Below are 18,532 nucleotides of genomic sequence, written 5' to 3' on the forward strand. Positions count from 1 at the left end.
GAATAAATATCAGCATAGACAGGATATGTATATTAAACTGACAATGCAGATTTTTTTTCAGTAAATTCATTTACAATTTTTTCAGTAAAGTACAAATTAATCAGTAAAGTACAAATCCAATGGAGTTTCCACAATATTAATAGCAACAATAGCACGTTTTTACTCTCCTATAGTGAACTTCTATAATATGAAAGATCTCTACATTCTTCTCTTTGTACAAAAAAAAACAACAAAAAAAACTGGACAACTTTTTATAGGACCTGATCCCCATTTAAAAAAAAAATAGCAAACTTAAGCATTAATTCGAAAGCAAAGACACACAATTTATGAGTTTACTTTATTTAATAAAAGGCAAACGAATAAGCTAACACATAAACAAATTTTTCTAGATTGGAATAAAAACTTTCCAAAACAAAACTAAACCATTTCCAAGCAAATTCCCTTGCCTTTTCTGAACTTGACTTTTCAGCATGTCAGAGAACATCGGAAATTCTGCTCCATAGTTTTCTGGTTTCGAAGCTTTCAAGATTTTTCCATTCCTCATGTTTACTGCTAACCAGGTGGTCCCCAGTGTCAAAACATCATACAGTGAAATATCCTTATAACTTCTCATCCTTATAACTTCTCTCTTACATAGATGCTCATAATCACTTAAACTCTCGTCAGAAAAACCAATTAATCTCGCCACTACGCATTGTAATAACGAATTTTTCTTACTGACAAATAAATTTGCAGTTTTTATTTTAATACTGCGCAATACAATGTCTAGAGTAATCTCGGCAACGGCAGCAATGTTGTCCATATATAATTCCCTTTGGCTCAATTTTTTAGATTGAAAAGCTAAGTTTATGCATAATTTTGTAAGATATATTAAAGAAAGGACATTGAATAGCTAGTAAAATGCTTGTACGCATGACTGGAAGTTAGAATGTTTTAAGATTTGATTATGCTACCCAGTTATCCGAATTTACATCCTTATAAAAGCCTTGCGAGTGTTTTGGTCGTTTTTCCCGGCCTAATTTCTGATCTTAATTTTTGTTACTTCCTAAAAGTGAATTGCATAGACACTTGAATCCCTGGGGAAAGAGTCCAAAATGGAGGGATTTGTCCTCTTTGATTATTTTTAAGTCAATTAGAGTAGGACTTATAATTTCTCTTTCCTTTTTCACCGATCTCCTTTTTTCCTATTGCACCGGTTCGTATTTCTCTTTCCTTTTGCACCGATCCTTATTTCTCTTTCTTTTTGCGCCAACCTATATTTCTCTTTACTTTTTCACTGATCTCCTCATGGATTGAAAAATAAAAATTTCCTTCGAGTTTTTTTTTTTGACCAAATCATGTGACCCTGATTTCATTTGAAAGTATCAATTCTGTTCATCCGAGTTACCTTACTCTTTCAAAAATGAACTGTCTTTGTTTGAGCTGTTCACCGGGTAGGATAGTAAAAATTAAGCAATGTCGAAAATACAGCATTTGTAGTCAAAGCCAAACAAAGAACTAAACGATTTTATTTTTGTAGTCAAGTACGCATGGAAATCGCATGGTTTCCCACATCGCGTAATAGCATCCTTAGCAAAAATTCCATCAACACGGGTCTAATTAAAGGTGACATTACAAGATGCAGAAAATCATGTGTATTCAAACAAGTCGCATGGTTTAGCGCATAAATTCGTGCAAAAAATAAAGTCTAGCAGTTCTGAAAACCCAGTCTGTTTTTGTAGGATTACCCATTGTGTGAAATTTCTTAATGTTTTCAGTTGTAGATAATTGAATAAAGGTTTGGAAGATGTCTAATTTGAACAATTATAGGACTTAAATGCTTTTCAAATTGAAGATATTGACAATATTGTCCATTCTGCTAGGAAAAGCGCATCTCCGACCACATGGATCCATTTGGTTTACCCCGTTATGTAATACAAGCTTGATAAAGTACGTCTCCTCTGAGTGGAGAAACCTAGCACCTAGGCTCAATTCTAACTACAACTCAAACCCTTTTGAATGGTGGCTATGTTGCCATGTAATCAAATATTTAAATAATATCTCCCTCCCCTCCTTCCTATTATTTGCAGCAATTCCATACTAAGATACCCCAAACACACCACGGTTTTTCCGCTGCTTTGGCAGCCATAAACAATGCATTTTCCAAATGTCATTACCTTGAGATCTGATTGAATGTCGAGTTAGCAACCGAACTAAGGTTGTGACTTAAAGGCTCAGTCGTTATGCGCGGTACGAAATGTGTGTTATGTTTAGAAAAAAAGTCGCTACTAGTATATCCTTATACTGTGGTTTTCCCCAAGGGTAATCATATCAAACAAGTGATCTCTGAAGATCGTGAGAGGCCTCATTTGATCGGAAATCAAAACAAGTTCTACTGCCTTTTTTAAGTGACCAAAAACATTGGAAGGCAGCTAGCCCGAATCCTACGCCCCTTTTTTTCCCAAAGTCACCCGATCAAAATATCTTTCGGAGAGGGGGTTGGGGATATTTCCTTCAGGGGGAGGGGGTACTTGAAAGGATCTTTCGAGGGATTTTTCCGTGGAGGTGTATTAAATTTTAAAAAAAATCAGTTTTTTCAACTAAAAGTAAGGAGCAACACTAAAACTTATAACGAACAGAAATTATTGCGTATATGACGCCTCACTCTTTACGCTAAAGTTTTATTTTACTTTTAAATAAGCTTATTCTAAATAAACTGCCCTTTGTTTTTCCTGAGATATTCTTAAATAATTGGAACAAAAAGCCAAACTTTAGCGCGAGGGCTAGGTATTGAGGAGGGGACAATCCCCCTCATATACGTAATAATTTCTCTTCGTTTTACGTTTTAATGTTGCTCCTTACTTTTAGTAGGAAAAAAAAACTTCCCTCTTTTTTGTTTTTAGATTTGAAATGGAAATAAATTCCGATGGGTTTAAAAGCAAGCCAGCCGATTGGGGAGGGGGACTTCCAGATCGTGTTCTATAGTTTAAAAATCCCCTTTTTTGGTATTTGATTGAAAGAAAAGCAAATGTGCCTTCCCCTATATTTTCAAAAGTACAGGTTTTTTTGTATCTTCTTTATATATATATATATATATATATATATATATATATATATATATATATATATATATATATATATATATATATATATATATATATATATATATATATATATATATATATATATATATATATATATATATATATATATATATATATATATATATATATATATATATATATATATATATATATATATATATATATATAAAACACAAACATAATTCTTGCCCCTCTCTTATTTTCACTAATTGGGTAGATAGTCTCTGTTTACAAGTATGTTGTTTCAAGTTCGAAACGTTGCTATTACACCTAAAGACCGTGTGCAACATTTTCACTTTAAAATAATTACTAAAAAGCCGTTTACCGAGATATGCTGTTACACCTAAAGGTCGTATACAACATTTTCAAACTAAAATAATTGACCAAAACCATTTACCTATACGTTGGTACAAAGTAGTTTACCAGGATATGTTGTTACGCTTAAAGGTCGTATCCAACATTTTAAAACTGAAATGATTGCTTAAACACCGTTTACCAGAATATGTTACACCTAAAGGTCGTATCAAAAATTTTCAAACAAAAATAATCGGCAAAAACGGTTAACCTTTACGTTGCTAAAAAGTCCTTTACCATAATACGTTATTAGGCCTAAATGCCGTATCCAACATTTTCAGACTGAAATAATCATCAAAAAGCGTTTATTGAGCCGAAATCAATGGGATGATGAGTAGGTTAGTGTATTTTAGGCAATTTAAGTCCTGAAAACGACTCTGAAGAGCTGTTGGCATTTGCAAATGACAGTAAAGTGACCTTCTGTGTCTTTAGGCATGAAAGAACTTTTATATACCCTATAATATGAACCCTATAATATAAAGAAAGCTTTATATTATAGGGAGTTGTATGCTCAGTTTTGTATTCTCTCTATACTGTGTATATTTTCGCTGTTGCGCGAAAAGGCCGTATCTAGCAGCATTCAAAGAGAGAATCAATTTTTCAATGTATGTTTAATGTTAATCGAGCTTTGAACCTCCTAAGTCACATTATTTTGTTGGTCATCCCTTTGAGAACAGCTTAGTAATCGGTTTGGGCAATTACCTCAAAGGATTTAAAATTTCAGCTGCAAAAAAAGCAAAATTATAAATCAAAGTGTTTTTCAGCTTTTTTTTTTAGACTATTCGTTGAAATTTCTCCGGTTTTGCTGTAGCCAATTTGCTTCAGATAAATAAATCATATAATGGACCGGGAAAAGAAATGGGTAATAAAATGACCCAAGAAATAACACAGCATTCCTAATGACTGGGCAATAAAATAAATGATCCTAGAGTCGTAGACAAATGCAAAATTATTAAATTGCCTGACACTATCAGTCATTATTTATAATAGCCAAGTATTTTAAAAATTGCCTAGAATATCAAGTTGACACTACCATATATGAAAATATACCGCTGCCTATGTCCTTAAAAAAATGATGATATACTAAAGTTCTTCAGAATTCTCAGGTCAATTCTTCAGAATTCGACACATTTGCTATGGAAAATACACAGGTACATTGTTAAAAAACTGATGCAACATCTTTTTTAGAGAAACCAAAATCCATACACTTGCATTATTGTCTAAAGCGTATGTACCTTTATGTTCGAGTGTGCCCAAACTGGCTGTCCAGTTAAGCAGCTAGTACCTGGCAACAGTGACATAAAACGCAAATTTGAGTTACTAGATAATGCTACAAAAATTTTGACAAAACTTAAAAAAAAGTCTAGTAAAACAGCAATAATGACCGATAGCTTCACTTTGGGATACTTCTATTTCTCAGTTATGATGCCTAGACCATTGTTATGCAGCACCGATTTAGTATTATACCTTACAATCTTATAATATATAAAGTTTTTTTCCGGTACCTTGGAAAAAGAAGGATCATTAGAGGGGAAGTTTATTTCCCGAGAGGAAGGAGAAGATAAAAAAAAATAAAGGAGTCCAAATATGAGACATAAGAAATAGCGAAATTCTTCTCCTTCTCCACCTCTTGCCTGAATACCTGCATATCAGCAATTAAACTAATAAGGTAAATTGAGAATTCATAAAATACTTTACTTATTTACCAATGTTTCTAAATAATTATTACAAAAGAAAAAATCAAATATAATTTTAATCACTTTGAGGTGAAGCTGATTTTGACCTTGGCGATCCATGCTTGGAAGCAGGAGAAGTTGACCTTGATTTTGGGGATCTAGAACGGGATTTTGAAGATGCCGACCTTGACCTAGATCTAGAACTTGAAGAGCTTGAACCAGAGCGAGAACCACTACGAGAACGACTACGTGACCTTGAAACACTTCTTGATCTTGATCGAGACCCTGATGCTGATCTTGATCTGGAAACGGATCGGGATCTAGAGCGTGACCTAGATACTGAACGAGAACGGCTCTTCGAACGAGAACGGCTTTTGGAACGAGAGCTAAAAAAGAAAAGAGAGCCCCTTTAACTTTAGATAATTGATTAAAATCGAAATTCTTATAACTAATAATAATATATAATACAATTGCAGTTCAAGATCTCACCCTCAGGGTTGCCACCGTCAGTAGGATTTTACTAGGTCTAGTAAAAAAAAAAGAATTCTAGTAAATTTAGAGGATCTAGTAAAATTCCCGAAATCTAGTAAAAACTAGTAAAAAGTCATGATTTATAGTAAACAAAACTTTTTTTATTTTCCATGAATTCGGGGAAAAAAAATTATCGTAAACATATGACAATTTACCATTTTTCTTTGTCTGTTTTACATTTACAATTTTGCTTGTCTGTCTCAGAGACAGACAAGCAGTCACCTATTTTCATAAACAGACACTTCACTTCCGGCGTTTAAAGGTCGACAAAATCAGCTTTCTGTGTATCAAATCTCACCAACTAAAAATGAAGCAATAATGACACTTGGATTTGTGATGATTGGGAATCTATTGGAATCAAAACAAAAAAAAACAGGTGCAATCTAGTAAATTTTTCCTCTCCGATTTAGTAAATTCTTCCAGGTCAGGGTGGCAACCCTGCTCACCCTGCGAGACTTATGCAATAAGTGAAACTTTTCTTAAATGAAATTTTGTTAAATGAGATTAGTTTAGTTAAAGATGGCACAAGACAGTGCCTATAGGTGAATACTGGTTCAACTTTTGCAGGGAAGCGGGTCATTAGAAATGGCGTCTCTCATGGTAGGGGATTTAACAGCCATAAAATACAGTATTGGAAAAGAAAATCGGAGATATATATATATATATATATATATATATATATATATATATATATATATATATATATATATATATATATATATATATATATATATATATATATTATATATTTACGATGTTTTCGGTGTTTTATTATTGTATTTTATGGCCCCCAATAAGCCAAGTCTCCGAACAACTGGGCCGTACAACCGTTTTACGTTTTTAACTGTGTTTTCGTATGAATAAAATGATTGATTGGACTAGCAGCATAACAGCTAATAATTAGTAAGAATTATACAACTATAATTAATTATATTATGTATTCATTAAAATATCAATATATTAATATGATATAAAACTATGTTAATATATTAATATAATAAATTATGATTTAAATATCTATATCAAATTATGTTAATAATAATTGTTGGAATAATCCTTTTTTCCACAAAATCACCTTACCCTTTTCTTCACTATAGCGCAAGTCAACGGGATCGAAACATATTTTCTTAGACGTTATTGTTCAATATACGGTCTTTCAAAGAAGAAGGCCAAGCTATAATTTGATCATTTTTCTGGGAAACATACTATATCTTATACTACACCTATATCTATATACTATAGCTTAGTCAACTCTTCAAAGAGCCCACAAATCCCAAGACCAAAAACACTACATATGATAGAAATACTATTTTTAGAAGGTCACAGATATTTAAATGGAAATAAAACCTTGACAATATTGTATTTTTTTTTCATTTTTGGGGGGAGGAAGGGGTGTTTAAGGAAGCTCCCACCTTTAGCGCTTTTCACATTGAAAATGTTAACAAAAGCTAATAGCACAAAACCAAACAACTTACCAGGGATATGGTTCTAGGCATTTAACCCCCCCCCCTGGAAAAAGCCGGGGTACAAACAAACTTTAAAAAACGAATAACAAAATGTGAACTTCATATCTACTCCCTTATAAAATCTAGGAATACTTCTAGTCTACGCTGTTACAATGGCAGTAAAGAGTAACACTAAACCCCAAAATGAACAGAAGTTATTCTGTATAGAAGGACTTCATCCACGCCTCCACCTCATGGTCACAATAACTTCGGAGGGGGCTGATTAGATCAGAAATTGGAAGTTTAAGTGTTATTTTATAAGTCGAAAGTGATTATATTTTTCGCGGGGTATTTTCCGCAGGTGGTGGGGGTATTTTCTACGCGCGGGGGCGGGCTGGTTCTGGGTTCTTTTTTTTGCGAGGATGGGGTATTACGGGGGAGTAGATAAACACTGGCGCCCCAGGGAAATAGTTTGGAGGCATATTGGTTAAATTCCATTAATGTATAGTTTCTTTAATACTATAAGACGAATTCTATGCCCTTGCCCTTGCCATCTTTGGTATTAAAATTGCGATGTAGAATGCAAAGCGAATATAATTTGATTCCCGTATCAATTTGATGCGTATTTCTTTCCTGTATCAATTTGCCGTGTAAAATTTCTGGATGCTTGTTTTCCCTCCGGAAATATATATAACATTCATCTCGTTACCTGTGACACGCCGGCACTTCAAATAAGAATGAATTTCATTGGTTGGCTTTGGCTCGCCTTATATTTTGCTTTTGACCAATAAACAAAGCCGGGATGAAATCTAAAACGCTTAATATCAACACTTCCAAGCGGGATAAATCGGCCCCGTCCCGAGGTAATATATACTTTAAGTCTTAAAATAATCGAATATTCCTTAGAATAAAACGTGAAACTTAATACCTTTTTGACATGTCTTTTCTAGGTCATATTTCCCCCTTACTTCTCATACAAGATCTAACATTGAGCATAGATATTTCAACATTAAAACACTATTACAAAGCCGAGCTCTATATCTATTGACTATAGAAATCAATGTCTATCAATATTAGTCTAGAATTATATATATCTGCAGTCTCTAAATATGTATAGACTATAAATTTTTGACATTAAAAAACAATTTCAAATCTGAGCTCTATGACCTACTTCCGAGTAGAATATCAAATAGGATACGAAACTTACACAGAGGCAGACCTCGAACGGGAACGAGAAACAGATCTTGAAGCAGATCTTGAAACGCGTGATCCAGATCGTGAGCGGGAACGAGAACGGGATCTAGAGACAGAGCGGGATCGTGATTTCGTTTAGGAAGATCTTGAACGAATACGCCTTCTAAAATAAGAATAAAAACGTCCTTATACCTTGTAATAAAATTTTTTTTATTTTCCATCATTAATATTGTTTAGCTCTCGTCATCTTTTCAACTTTTCTCAAAACTGGTTTTATTTTCATCATTATTGCTTTTTATAATGTGTTAGGTAATACTGGTTATGCTTTTCTAAATTTTGGCATTTTGCCCCTTCTCGAAAAGATCTTTTCTCACAATTTGAAGAATTTTTGTCTTAAATAGCCGTTTTTAGCGTCAAAACAAACGATTTGTCAATATCGTATTGGATAACAGCCAATTTGTAAGGCCACCAGTCCATAAAACTTTTTTTTTGCACGGAGCTTTTCCTACTACTAACATATATTTATCTTATCAGCCTAGAATTATAATTACCACCAGAATGATCCAAAATTTTATTAGTTTTCAGCTGCCTACAAACATAGATGCATTAGCTTTTAATAAACCACAGATAACAGGCCTATACACAATTTTGTTTTTATGCCTATTGTTGCCAAGATACAATCTTGCGAGCTACATAATAGCTAGTTACTACTACGAAAATTGCCTAGAGTATTCTTTTATAGCCATTCAGAAAATATATTTATGGGTACGGTCCATTGATACCAAGTTACCATCTTGTCACTTGCACGGTTGTTTGCTACCTTTTCTTTGCTATTTTTCAGAAAAAAGATTTATGGCTACAGCTCATTGTTGCTCAAGAGAATATACTTTTTATTTTATGGTATTTCATTTCATATTCATCAAGTAGGCACACTTGTGCCTCTATAAAGAGGCGACCTACCACAATGTTAAGCGATTTCCGGTCCTAGCGGTCGCAGAGAGACAGCAGTAATTGCATTTTGTAGCCCAAGCTCAAACTAAGAAACGTGCATAATTTCACTCCCCTCTGACTTTATCTTCAAGGGTAAAAGTGGGCCGGAAGTTTCGACCCTCCGACCACAGTCCCCCTTTAATGTTGTCCGATTGGGCTGAAATTTAGAGGTTAAGTTTTCCTAGGGCCCGGAAGCTTATCCTCGAAATTTCATCTCAATCCGATCACTCCTTCCTTGTTTTCCCAAAACCAAATATAGCCACTTAAAGTTCATTTTTTTTTCTTGTTAGCCACGCCTACAGGCCACAGTTGGCAACTGATCCGGGTGAATGAGGACTAATTCGAAGCAGAATTCGACCTGTTAGGGCCTTTTGATATTTTCAGACCGAAAAAATTATCCCCCGAATTTACATTTACGAAAAACCTTGTTTTCCGATAAGAGCCCATGTTATTTTTTCCCACCACAGCCCCCCTTTAACGTTGTCTGATAGGGCTGAAATTTCGAGAATAAGCTTTCCTAGGGCCTGAGAGCTTATACTCGAAATTTCAGCTCAATTTAATCAATCCTTCCCTGTTTTCCAAAAGCAAAATATCAAGTTTTGTGGGGATTTGCTTGCGTCAAAAATAGATTCCACATACTAAAAATACAATCACAATTGTGTCTCTTTAGTAAAGCGGTCGATATTCCTGACTGTCAGGCGGAAGACCCGGGTTCGATTCCCCGTCAGAGGAAATTTTTTATATACTGAATTTAAATTTTAACAAAGAAACTCAGTTTCTTTTTTAAATTATTTGAAAAAAATTACGTTTTCTAAAGAGTTAAAGAGGCTGAGTTACAAGGTCGACCCTTAAAGCACCCTGTCGAGAAAGAAAAGAATAATACACAATCATCTAACGGTTAGTCAAGCAATAATAAGTAATAAACTTTACAAAAACGTGCAGAAATTATTTGAAAAAAACTACGTTTTCTAAAGAGTTAAAGAGGCTGAGACACAAGTTCGAACCTTAAAACGTACAGGGATTAGAAGGTACAGTTGGGGGGCTGCTGCCCCCCAAACCACTCGCTTTCGCAGCCTTTATATTAAAAAAAAATTTTTTAACTGAAAGTAAGGAGCGATATTAAAGCTTAAAACGAACAGAAATTATTCCGTATATGAAAGGGGCTGTGCCCTCCTCAACGCCTAGCTCTTTACGCTAAAGTTTGACTTTCTTACAACTCTTTTTTTTAAACAATATAAACTTTAGCGTAAAGAGCGAGGCGTTGAGGAGGGCACAGCCCCTTTCATATACGGAATAATTTCTGTTCGTTTAAAGTTTTAATGTCGCTCCTTACTTTCAGTTTAAAAAAAAATTTTATTTAAAGGCTGCGAAAGCCGGGGTTTGGGGGCAGCAGCCCCCAACTGTACCTTCTAATCCCTGTACGTTTTAAGGTTCGAACTTGTGACTCAGCCTCTTTAACTCTTTAGAAAACGTAGTTTTTTTCAAATAATTTCAAAAAGAAACTGCACTTGAAAAAGACTACAAAAAACTTATGAATGTCTCAGTAGCTTTTTATTTACTAATTTTACAGATGATACAATTGCATCATTTAGTAACACAACAAGCAGAAAATACCCTGAATACGGTAGCCAACTACACTTCCTTATGTTTATTATTTTTAACTCAGCCAGAATATCCACTGAAGCATCAAATGACGGCTACACTCATTTTAAGAGACACAAAAAAAATTTATTTCATATTATTTTTATTAATTTATTTTTTCACCCGATTCTTGAAAAAAAATCAAAAACAAATTTCCCTAAACGTTGGAAAAATTCGAAAATAGCGACGAAGACCACACTGCCTTTCCATAACAAACAACAAAAGCACCAACAACAACAGGGAAATCTTTTTGTAGGAAAGTGAAGATAATTTGAATGAATATTTTTTTTCGGCCCTATTTCCAATTTCCCTATTTCCTATTTCCCTATTTTTTCCCTATTTTTTCTATTTCCTATTTCGGCCCTATGTCCAAGGGTCGTCCTCACCAAAAATTTTTATTTTTGGTTTGATTGGTCGCATGTTGTTGTGAGTCTTTTTTCTTTTATATATTTTTTTCTTGCTGAGGACGGCCCCTGGACATAGGGCCGAAATATTCATTCAAATTATCTTCACTGTCTTACAAAAAGATTTCCCTATTGTTCTTCGTGCTTTTGTTGTTTGTTTGGAAAAATTCGTTGGGTGAAAGAGAAACAAAAAGAGGAAGTGAAACAAAGTGAGAGGAAGTGAGAGAACAAAGTGAGAGAACAGAGTGAGAGGAAGTGAAACAAAAAGTTCTTCGTGCTTTTGTTGTTTGTTTGGAAAAATTCGTTGGGTGAAAGAGAAACAAAAAGAGGAAGTGAACAAAAGGAAGTGAAACAAAGTGAGAGGAAGTTAGAGAACAGAGTGAGAGGAAGTGAAACAAAAAGTTCTTCGTGCTTTTGTTGTTTGTTTGGAAAAATTCGTTGGGTGAAAGAGAAACAAAAAGAGGAAGTGAATGGGGAAGGGGCAAACCTTGTTTTTCCTTCTTCATCCGACTCTTCAGAGGAGCTAATTATAGCTTTAGAGACAACTTTCAGTTTTTGCTTCGTACTCATCCCTTGATCTTCCACTTTTTTCCCCTTTCCTTTTGGCCCCTTCTTCTTTCTCGGTCTCCCACGCTCTTCATCTTCACCGTCTGATCCCTTCTTTCTTCCACGGCGTTTTCCCTCAGAATCCCTGAAATAGAAAAAAATTGAAGAAAATTTGTAATCATATGAGCAACAGGATTTACACATCAAAAAAACTCAACAAAACAAAAATAAAAAAACACAAAGAAGAAAAGTAAAAAAGAAGAGTGAAGCTTTGGAGGGGTGACAGAGGGGAACCTGCCTCGGACGTACAAAACTTTAAGGGCGCAAAATTTCAAGTATATAATCCGATGGTTATAATCATTTTGTATTTTTTTAAATTTTATTTTTATACAAATTAAATAGAGGGCGCAGTTGGCTGTAAGAACAGCCAAGTTGAATCCAAAATTTTCATTTTCATCACCATTCCTTGAAAATGAAAGTAATTTAGTGACTTTTTTTTTTTTTTTTTTGTATTCAACTCCTGTTAGTAAGCGAACATTTTGTTAAAATTTGGCATGACAATTTATGGGAGACAGGGGGAGGGGGCGCTAATCAAGATTTTTCCCTGGCGCAAGAGAGGCCAGAACCGCCACTAATGATCACTATCTTTGACCACTATGTAGTTATCAATTTTAATTACAGCCTACAAACATCAGCCGAAAATAGTTAGGGGGGGGGGTTGTTTTCTTTTCTTTTTTATAGTTTTAAACTTATTTAATTGAATATAGAAAACAATTAAAGTTTTCTATTTTCAGAATGTAGTTAAAAAAAAAAAAAATCAGTATTTGACGACAAAACTATTTTCTATTAATTATTAATTAATTAATTTCTATTAATTATTCTATTAATTAAATTATTTTCGACAAAACTATTAATTGCTAGAAAATTATTTGAGAAGAAGAGAAAATTATTTCTCTTAAAAAAGAAATAATTGTTAATTGTTTCCTTTAAAAAGTCCATAATTTTAAGGAATTTTCTAACAAACGTATTTAAGAGTTTGTTCAATCTTAAATCAAGCCCCCCTCCCCAAAAGAGATTTAATTGATGTACCTAATGCAAACAGGTACGCAGGATTTTTGTTTCAAGTGGAGGGGGGATAGCAAAAAATCGGGAGGGATGTAATATTAAAAAAAAAATTATCGGAAGGAGTGTAACATTAAAAAAAAATCATTAGAAATTTCGAATATTAACTGCTGAAAAAATAAACAGAATTTAGGTTTTTTGGAGGACGAAAACTCTGAGGCCTCAATCCTGCGAGTGCACCTGAACCGTTGAAAAGCTCCTAGAGAAGACGGGAAAGGTAACCTGAAATTGAACGTCATAATATTGCAAACCATTTTTGTGGCAAGTAAAAATACAACATAAAAACGATGAAATTAAATAATTTTTACACTCTAACATATTGTATTTCTTCTAAGAGACGTTGCGCATTAAGCCAAAATAGAAGTTTTTAATATGTTTTAGCCAAGGCACAAGAATTTGAAGCTTAAAAACAGTGGCTTCGAGAAAGAAATTCTTTACTGTTTAGATTTGGCTCTAATAGAACTTGCGATAGACTTTTCGAAGTAGATACAATTATATATTTATTATTAATTTTATTAATCATTATAACCATCTCATGCTCCCCATGAAGGTTTTTGGTATGTCTTTATTTTATTAATTAATTAATAATTTATTAATTATTTTCATTTATTAACTATGCCCTCAACTTGATTTTAATAAAAATACAATTCGAAAATTACAAAATAATTAGTCATTCAATAAATTTATTTGAAATTTCGTGCCCATAAAATTTCTTCACCCAGGGCAAGTACCCCCTCTGTCCCTCCCCTAAAACCCCTTCTGCAAGTGGAAGAGCACAAAACAGGTTGTTTTACAGTCTTACTGTAGTAGATTATCAACATAAGACGGTTACTTCACATTATTCGAAAGCTGAGATTCTTCATTACAAACATAACAAATTAAATTTTTTTTTTATTTGTTTTGGGTTTTCCTAGATTGGAAATTAAGTTGAAAGCACAACAGAAACATGCAAAAATAGGAACATTCACCTATTTCTAAGCAAGTATAAAACATTTTCTAACAAAAAGTCTAAGTAAGATCATTATTCTGGCCTTGAGAATGGATATATCTGGAACTAATAGACCTAATAGACCAATATACCCAATACACCTAATGAAATAATAGACCAATAGACCTAATGGTGTAAAGCTAAGTTCTGAAAGAGCGCGATAAAGCATTGCTGGTGATAAAATAGTTCACGGGGTGAAACGGAATCACTTGGTAATCCAAAATGACGGCTTTGTTTCTGCTTTTATTATTTCAATTCTAATGGAGCGATCTTTATTATAAACCTGGATTATGTACATTCTATTGTTCAGACCTAAACCTACAACATATACTAATATAAACAGAGAAAAAGCAGATTTTCAGAAAATAGTTTGTGAAATTTCCCCCCCTTTATTTATTAAGAGCTAGGCTACTCATTTCAGATTTAAAAAATACTGAAAGTAGGCTAGACGGAAGCTATTTTGTACCCCTAGACGGGGACTGAAAGTAGGCTCGACGGGAGCTATTTTGTACCCCTAGACGGGGACTGAAAGTAGGCTAGACGGGGGCTATTTTGTACCCCTAGACGGGGACTGAAAGTAGGCTAGACGGGAGCTCTTTTGTACCCCTAGACGGGGGCTAACGGGGGCTGAAAGTTTCAAATTCTAGATAAAAATCTACCAGCCCACCTTAATCGAGATTTAGACCTAGATGCACCTATCACGCTTCCCTTCTCCTTTTAAAGAACTCACGCTTGTTTGCATCTAAGCACCTCAGCTTAAAAAGCTTATAATATAGCTTTTATAGAATTATATAGCTTTTATAGAATTATAATATAGCTTTATTATAATATAGCTAATTATAATTATAATATAGCTTTAGAATTATAATATAGCTAATATAATATAGCTTTTATAGAATTATAAAGTCAATGCTATTTAATAGTATAAAGCTTACTTCTTCTTCTTCTTTTTTATTGGTTTCTCTCCTCCTTCTGGTAAGGGGCCAACATCACTATCATCAGAAACGTATTCATCCTTCTTCCTTTTCCTGTCTTTCCTTTCTGGCATTTCAATAATCATTGCATTCTTCATTTTCTCTCTGTATTCTTCACGAATTTGGGCTTTCTTCTCTTGTTCAGCTTGACGGAGCTCTTGAAGGCGTCGCTTGAAAACAAAGTTAGATTAGGATATGGTATTTTTTGGGGGAGTGGAATGACGAAAACATCATTCTCAAAAACTGTCCAAAATTTTAGCCTCCCCATCTCCTTTTTACACCCAGAAGTAGTTTTAGAAGGGCGCTTTCCCCGGGCGCAGACATTTTCGGGGCAAAAAAATTTCAAATAATTATCTAACGGTTATAATTATTCTTTCATTTTTAAAATTTTATTTTAATCAAAATAAAGTAGAGGACGCAGTTAATAAATGAAAATAACTAGTAAAATTTTAATTAATTTATTTTTAAAATTTGAATAAAATTTGGAAAATAAATAAAAAATAATTTAATAGTAATAATTAAATCATTTAAATGATAAATTAATAGATAAATTGAATATTATTTTGTTGATAAATGAAAATTATGTTAAAATTTGGCCTCAAAATGTTTTGGGAGACAGAGGGGTGGGGGGAGCTAATCAGGAGCTCTCCCCAGGTGCAAGAGAGGTCAGAACCACCACTGCGAACACCCTATTTACGTATGACACACTCACTCCTTTAGTGAATAGATAAAATAGCTGTCAACCAAATAAAGTGAATTCCGGTGGGGGGGGGGAGATAATCATTAGACATCCTTTTGTTTTAATTTTCTGAGGTTGCATGCTTCGTGATATAACCATTTTCTTTTTGCTGGTGTATTTTATTACTGTTTGGTCAAAACTTGGTTATACAAATTTCCTTTTTCTTTCTTTTGGTTTTCTTTTTCTTTTCGATTTTTAGAAAAAGAACCATACTTGGTCAGATTCGGGCCAATTCTTTGGGCTGATTTTCGAATATAGGTAGCTTTTTTCGCTTTTCAATCTTTTTAAGACCATATAATCTTTATATCTTTTATTGCTGTTGTTTTACTTTTTGGAGAAAGGGGGGGGGGTGTTGAATCAGAAATGTTCTGTTACCTCAATTTCACAGAGAAACAATTACCATGAATTGCAATATCTATGAATTTCATCAATGAGCTATTTAAATCGCTGTTAGTATTCGAAAAGTATATTTATTACTTTCATTTATTACTATCAACATATAAGTATTGCTACTGTTCGATGTCTACAGCTACAAGTTAGAAAAAAATCTTAAAATGATATCTGAGGCTGTTGCCAAGGGATAAAGTCATCCCACAAATAAAACACGAAGAAATGTTCAGACCGCCATAAATGATAGAGAAGAAACGGAGTAAGTGGTAGAGATACTCCACAAGACCAACGGTTCACTTTGTTTCATAGATGACTCACGATTTGATGGGAAATCAGGAACTGAAATAGTGATATACCACAAAACACCTGATTTGGAGGTTGGATCGTCTAGGTAGTTATCATCTGGGTAGATTTGCTGCAGTTTTCTGGAGGAGATATTTGGAATAAAACAGATATCGGTGCACAGAGCCCTACAGCTCGAGCACTGGTGCAGAAAGAAAATACAAAAAGAAATATGTGTTCTAACTGATAACCAAGCATACCTGAAAACTCTTCAGAATACAAAGACCCGGCAAAGAAGCGAGTAGGAATATTATGAAGCATTAAACAGTCTCACATCCCAAGGAAAAAGAATTCCTCTGATGTGGGTCCTTGGACACTCTGGGATTGAAGGTAATTAGATAGCAGATAAGGCAGACAAGGCTTGAACACCACCGACAGGCTATGAATCAGAACATTTCATATTCATCTGTCGGAGCTACTGGAAAGCGGTGAAAAGGACATGGAGTATTTGAAGAGTGGAATAGGATTGACATAGGAGAGTGGTAAGCGGCGATAAGGAGGTGGAGAATAGGAAGAGTAGAACAGAATTGGCATAGAAGGCTGGTAAGCAGCGATAGAGAGGTGGAGAATCTGCATAGGAGGGTAGTAACCGGTGATAAAGAGGCGGAGAATTGGAAGAATAGAACAGAATTGACGTAGGAGGGTGGTCAGCGGCAATAAGGAGGCGGGGAACTGGAACAGTAGAACAAAATTTGCATAGGAGGGAGGTAAGCGGCGATAAGGAGGTGGAGTATTAAAAGAGTGGAACAGAACTGGCATAGGAAACATTGGCAATGAAAAAAGGAAGCAATTTCAAAGTCTAATCGTGTGCTGAATAGGTACGTAATTAAGCTGAAAAGACCGGAGATAAGAATAGTGACTGAAGCCATAACAGGAATTGGAAACTTTGGGAAGCACTGTGCCCGTATTGGAATGGTCAATTCTGCATTTAGCCAAAAATGTCAAATGGCCGTGGAAACAAAGAGAAAAATGGTAGAAGAATGTCCAGCAAGTAGACATGGCCTGGAGACTTTTTATGGGGTAAACATTAAGCTGGAGGACATAGAAGGGGAAGGAAGAGTCGAACCGGCGGCAAAATATATGATAAAAATCGGATGGGGTGGGGGGGGGGCGCAAATCTATCTTTGGTTACCCTAACAAATAATTTTTTATGGTGTGGAGGCAATAGGTCTCTAAGGCATAAACCTGTAGTGTATGGGTCCACCCGGCCATGAGATTAAATTAAATGGCTATTGCTGTTGTGTAGAAAAACTGTCAAACAGACCGCTGAACTTTTTATTTGCCTAATAAATACTAAAGCTGGCGACTGAATTTATGTGGTACGAAAATATTACTCCAATGAGGAAACTTCCTATGAGGGAGTGAAGAGGAGGTAGGAAGGAGAGAAGAGAGAGAGAGAAAAAAAGGAACGCTAAACAGAGGGAGATAGAAAGAGGGGGGGGAGAAAATAAGAGAGAGAAACCTGTTCTTCTTCTTGTCTTCTCCTGACAGCAAGCCTTTCTTCTTCTTGCTTCTGCCGTATAGCCCTTTCCTGCTCGTCCACGGCACGAGCACGAGTCACGTGATATTGCGCCTGGAAGAAACAAGAGTGAAAACAGGTCATTAGGATTCTTGAAATCAAAAAATAACTTTCAGACCTGCATTTTCTAAACGTAAAAAAAAAAAAAATTAAATGGTTAAATATAGTGTTTCTAAAGCCTAATGCACAAATATTACGATTGATAAATCGTTTTATTACCCACTAAAAACATAAAAATGTTACACTGTGGAATACAAAGAAAAAGAAACAACAAATATCACACTAGCTTAGATATAGACAAAAATTCATATAATTAAATCCTTTCATAAAAAGGAAAAAACAGCGATTCACATCAAGCGAATTATGAAAGGCTACTGACAGTTCCGATGCGGTAAGAATTCGATTAGCCAACGTTGCCATTCAATCAGATATGGCATCGTTGCCATATCTACAGTTGCCATTCAATTAAGGGCCCTCAATTGGAATTCCCAACAAGAACTTCCCATACTTGTAAAAACCCTTATGGATCATTTCTTTATTCTTCTCCGTAACCAGCCTCCAAAAAGGTACTAAACAAAGAGTATGTGGGATCAC

At 34.5% G+C, this 18,532-nt stretch overlaps 1 protein-coding gene across 1 annotated transcript in view; it reads right to left on the minus strand.

Moving 5' to 3' along the window:
- Positions 1-5,358: 5,358 nt before the first annotated feature.
- Ctr9 (RNA polymerase-associated protein Ctr9) overlaps positions 5,359-18,532 on the minus strand; it is a 66,736-nt gene continuing 53,562 nt past the window's right edge. The window contains exons 8-12 of the mRNA XM_089108475.1: positions 17,882-17,992; positions 14,910-15,118; positions 11,806-12,009; positions 8,297-8,446; positions 5,359-5,499 (exon numbers count right to left, since the gene is read on the minus strand). Of these exons, the coding sequence (XP_088964601.1) occupies positions 8,419-8,446; positions 11,806-12,009; positions 14,910-15,118; positions 17,882-17,992 (552 nt within the window). The 3' untranslated portion in view covers positions 5,359-5,499; positions 8,297-8,418. The remainder of the gene's footprint in view (positions 5,500-8,296; positions 8,447-11,805; positions 12,010-14,909; positions 15,119-17,881; positions 17,993-18,532) is intronic.

This window comes from Artemia sp. Qi Xiang Cuo, chromosome 3, assembly GCF_049724085.1.
Source record: "Artemia sp. Qi Xiang Cuo chromosome 3, ASM4972408v1, whole genome shotgun sequence".
NCBI classification, from domain to species: Eukaryota; Metazoa; Arthropoda; class Branchiopoda; order Anostraca; family Artemiidae; genus Artemia; species Artemia sp. Qi Xiang Cuo.